At 36.8% G+C, this 3,687-nt stretch overlaps 1 protein-coding gene across 1 annotated transcript in view; it reads right to left on the bottom strand.

Annotated features, from left to right (window-relative positions):
* LOC138058427 (cytoplasmic dynein 2 intermediate chain 1-like) overlaps nucleotides 1-3,687 on the bottom strand; it is a 111,190-nt gene continuing 107,503 nt past the window's right edge. The window contains exons 34-36 of the mRNA XM_068904287.1: nucleotides 3,448-3,520; nucleotides 1,811-2,565; nucleotides 1-1,006 (exon numbers count right to left, since the gene is read on the bottom strand). Of these exons, the coding sequence (XP_068760388.1) occupies nucleotides 2,452-2,565; nucleotides 3,448-3,520 (187 nt within the window). The 3' untranslated portion in view covers nucleotides 1-1,006; nucleotides 1,811-2,451. The remainder of the gene's footprint in view (nucleotides 1,007-1,810; nucleotides 2,566-3,447; nucleotides 3,521-3,687) is intronic.

Genomic DNA, 3,687 nt, shown 5'->3' with positions numbered 1-3,687 from the left:
TTTTGTTTTTTTGCACAGTTGTTATATTTGTTATTCTTGCGATTGTGTGCATTTCTGGACGTAAGTGTAGAGCATACTAAAGACCTTACAGACCAAGTTGACAGCTACAAATCTGTAAACTGGGATATTGCTTGCTGTGCATTCTACAATAAACAAGCGTTTCACGTGGTAATCCAAAATAAAAACAAGAGGGAAAAAACGAAAATCACATACACACGGACACAACCAAATTTGGTATTCTTGTTGTTCACGCTAATGACGAAGTTAAGCTGGAAAACTGTAATGAATTTGCTCATTCGTTCATGTTAATCTAACAAGCCATGAATCCCTCAACATGGGCTCAGGACTTGAAGATCGAAGCAGGAACGAAGAAAATTCCCTACTCAATCCTCAGTACATTTCATGTATTTTACATACATAGTCCACGACCTTTGACATTTACAACTTTGTAATACTGTTCATAATAAATAGAAGTGACAATTTACACGGGTAATTGTTAAATAATTGTTTACAAGAAGTTAACGCAAGGAGCGAGGACGCCTCCAGGCTTATACAAGGAAGACCTCTTCTAAACATCAGGAACATGCTATTTGTATACATGATTTCGAGTGCAATTTGGAATGAATAAGCAAAAGTAAATTTTTTCAAAGGCGCACAAAATTGAACGAGACCGTAGGGCGACTGCAATTTGTAGTCTTTGAGAAAAGTTACTCGCGCTTTTTTTATTCCAAATTGCACGAGAAAAATGTGCGATTACTTATCAATAATATACATGAAAAAATTTGAGATGGTTAAGCAGAGGCAACGCACGCGTATAACGCAATAATTGCGCCATCCAGGGCTCGCATTTGATTGGTATTAATGCTACAATTTCACCTTTATTGCAGTATTTCAGCTTTCTGCGCTAATTCACTTTTCTGCTCTCTGTATGGGATTAATTGACGTTCTCTCAGCCCATCAACGGGCTGAAATGTTTCGCGTATATTATTGACGTGGAAGTTATCGGCTTAAGGAGGCTCGAAATAGTTTCTCCTTTTTTCAAACAAATAAACATATTCTGTCCTTAGATACAGTTAGGGCAATCATATCAAGACGAAATTTGGCCAGTGTATTAAGTACCTATCGTAGATTTTTCACACTATGTTTTCCTCAAAAATAATGTTACCATGGCAACGATATTAGGCATTTCTTTGACCCTTAAAATCAACATATGTGGTCCGTTTTGAAGAAACGGGACGGTGAAATTTTCCCATTCATCGTTACCAGATAATGTTAGAAATATTCTCTAAAATATTTAAAATTCAACAAAATCTGTAGGTCAGTTTTTCAGAAAAATAAGTTTTTTTGAATTGTGTCGCTAATTACTTTTTTCACCTACAGAATTTTTTTAAATTTGAAAGACAAACGGTTTAAATTAATCTAAGCTAACATGCAAAAAATCAAAAAAATTCACCGTCCAGAAGCAGAGATATAAACGAGTAAAGTTGCAAAATCAGGAAAAATTAGGGGGTTACAAGATCAGCATTTACGCATGCGTCACCCGCTAATCGAGTCCGCGCGCGAGTGGAGCTACAGGTCAACACAAACGGATTTAAGTAACTATTAAACCGTTTAAGTAGAATTTTCGTAGTTTTCGTGAATAGGAGATGTCTATTTATATGCCATGTATATAGGAATTGGAGAAAGGTAAGCGAAATTAGCGGTATTTGTTTATTTCTGGTGACCCATTTAAATCATGAGCTGACGCAAGCAGCTTACGAATTGCGTGTGTGGCTTACGCGCGCGCGCTCAGCTGAAAACCCTTTCGAGCCTCCTTAATAAAAAGTTGCACAGTCCTCTTTAGGAGAAAAGTGTAATCTCATTAGATAAACGTTTTAGGGCCTTAAAAGGAGTGACAGCAGTTGTCCGGCAGGGGCTCCCTGCCATGGGGTGGTATGAATGCGATAGGTAGCATTAATTCAATTCGCACAGCAAGTTTTTACAACAACAATACTCTGTTTAACTTAATTACATGTGTATAGTACCATTCTGTCTTGCAGTAACCCAGGTTATGATGAACATGGGTTAATACAAAGATACTAGAAGGGGAACATTTATTCAAACGTTGGCCGTGGAAAACTTATAATTTAACACACATATCTGTAACAGTTAAATTTGCGCTATGTTAATTCCAATATAATCCATCCGAGGGATAGCCCTAGAAAAGGAAATGGGGCCCGCACTGGAAAAGAAAAAAACATTGACCAGGGTGATCACCCATTACCAGGTATAACGCTCAGATGGCTTACATGGAAATAAAGAAAATCACTTAAAATTGCACTTTAACAGATATCTCTGTTAATACAAAGATATCTAATATTGTGTACACGAAAACAAGGCCACGCATACCAATGACTACGTAACTTACGGAAAAGGGAGAAAAAGCTGAGAGTTGCGCATGTTTCTAAATATTTACAAGACGCTTTCTAGATAGCTTGCAAATCGATCCAGGTCATCACCAGAAGCCTTGGAGAAAACACTGCTTATTCTGTGTATTTCCACCGCTCCACTTTCGTAAACCAAGACCTTCAAGAATTAACACACAAGAAAATGTAAGATGGACAGATGTTTCTATCAATGAGCAACAGCAATAAGGTCTTTATTAGTTATGCTTTTATCATTCCCAATTTTTGTTAATACCCGGTTTCCAGGCAAGGAGTCAATATGAAAATTTTGTCCAGGAAGAATCAAGATGAACGATTTTTACCTCAATGCTTAAATACAGCTGAAGAAAAACAAAAAATAAAGGGATTTCATCAAACAACTCATTTTGAAAAACGGAGCTTGATTAGTTGGCAAGTGTTCTTCACTTGTATAATTCAAAGTCAGTTATCAAGACTGAATAGGTCACTTCGGAAAATACCATAATACTCTTTGTTTGTCCCCCCAAATTTTGCATAAGCATTGTTTCCAGTTTCTCTTGGGACTTACAATTGTCTCAAGAGAAAACAAAAACAATGCTTATTCAAAATTTGGGGGTACAAACAAAGAGTATTATGGTATTCTCCGAAGTGACCTATTATTGCCTACAACCAAAGCTCCAAGACCAATGTTCACTGGACAATTTTTGTAACAGACAGACATGTTTTACTTTAGACGATAAATTTTACAAAACACTCTGCAGCTTGCGGGGTCGGGCAAATAAAAGTAAACATCTAAAAAAAAAAAATTCAACTCTATACAAGCTATATGAAAACTTACATTGCAAGACAAAAGTAATACAAAACAACATCTCAGGATATTGTGGACAAAAATCGTTTTAAAGTAGATGATTCTGGAGTTTAAGAACCATCATAACCGCACCGAAACAAAAACTTAGGGAAGCACTAAGGCCCACTTTTCAAACAAAAGCTTTGGAATGACATCCAGTATTCGGCTAATATTAAAACGAATTATCTCGAACTTTACCAGTTCGGCATTTCTCCCAGGGGTTCCAATTCCTGAAGCTGAATAATCGCTGGATAGCTCAAAACACGTTACACTGCAACAAAACAGGATTTGAAACGTCTGCCTCCATCATCACTATCCATCAATGGGCCATTTTCGAGTTGCTGTTTGTCTCGGTTTCGAAGTTAGTATTGGTGCTAAACTATTGTAAGGGAAATGAGTTTGATTTGCATAAGAATACGCAACTCATTTCCATTTGAA

Source organism: Montipora capricornis, chromosome 1, assembly GCF_036669925.1.
Source record: "Montipora capricornis isolate CH-2021 chromosome 1, ASM3666992v2, whole genome shotgun sequence".
NCBI classification, from domain to species: domain Eukaryota; kingdom Metazoa; phylum Cnidaria; class Anthozoa; order Scleractinia; family Acroporidae; genus Montipora; species Montipora capricornis.
The sequence above is the reverse complement of the archived record's forward strand: the minus strand, read 5'-3'. Positions and strand labels throughout refer to the sequence as shown.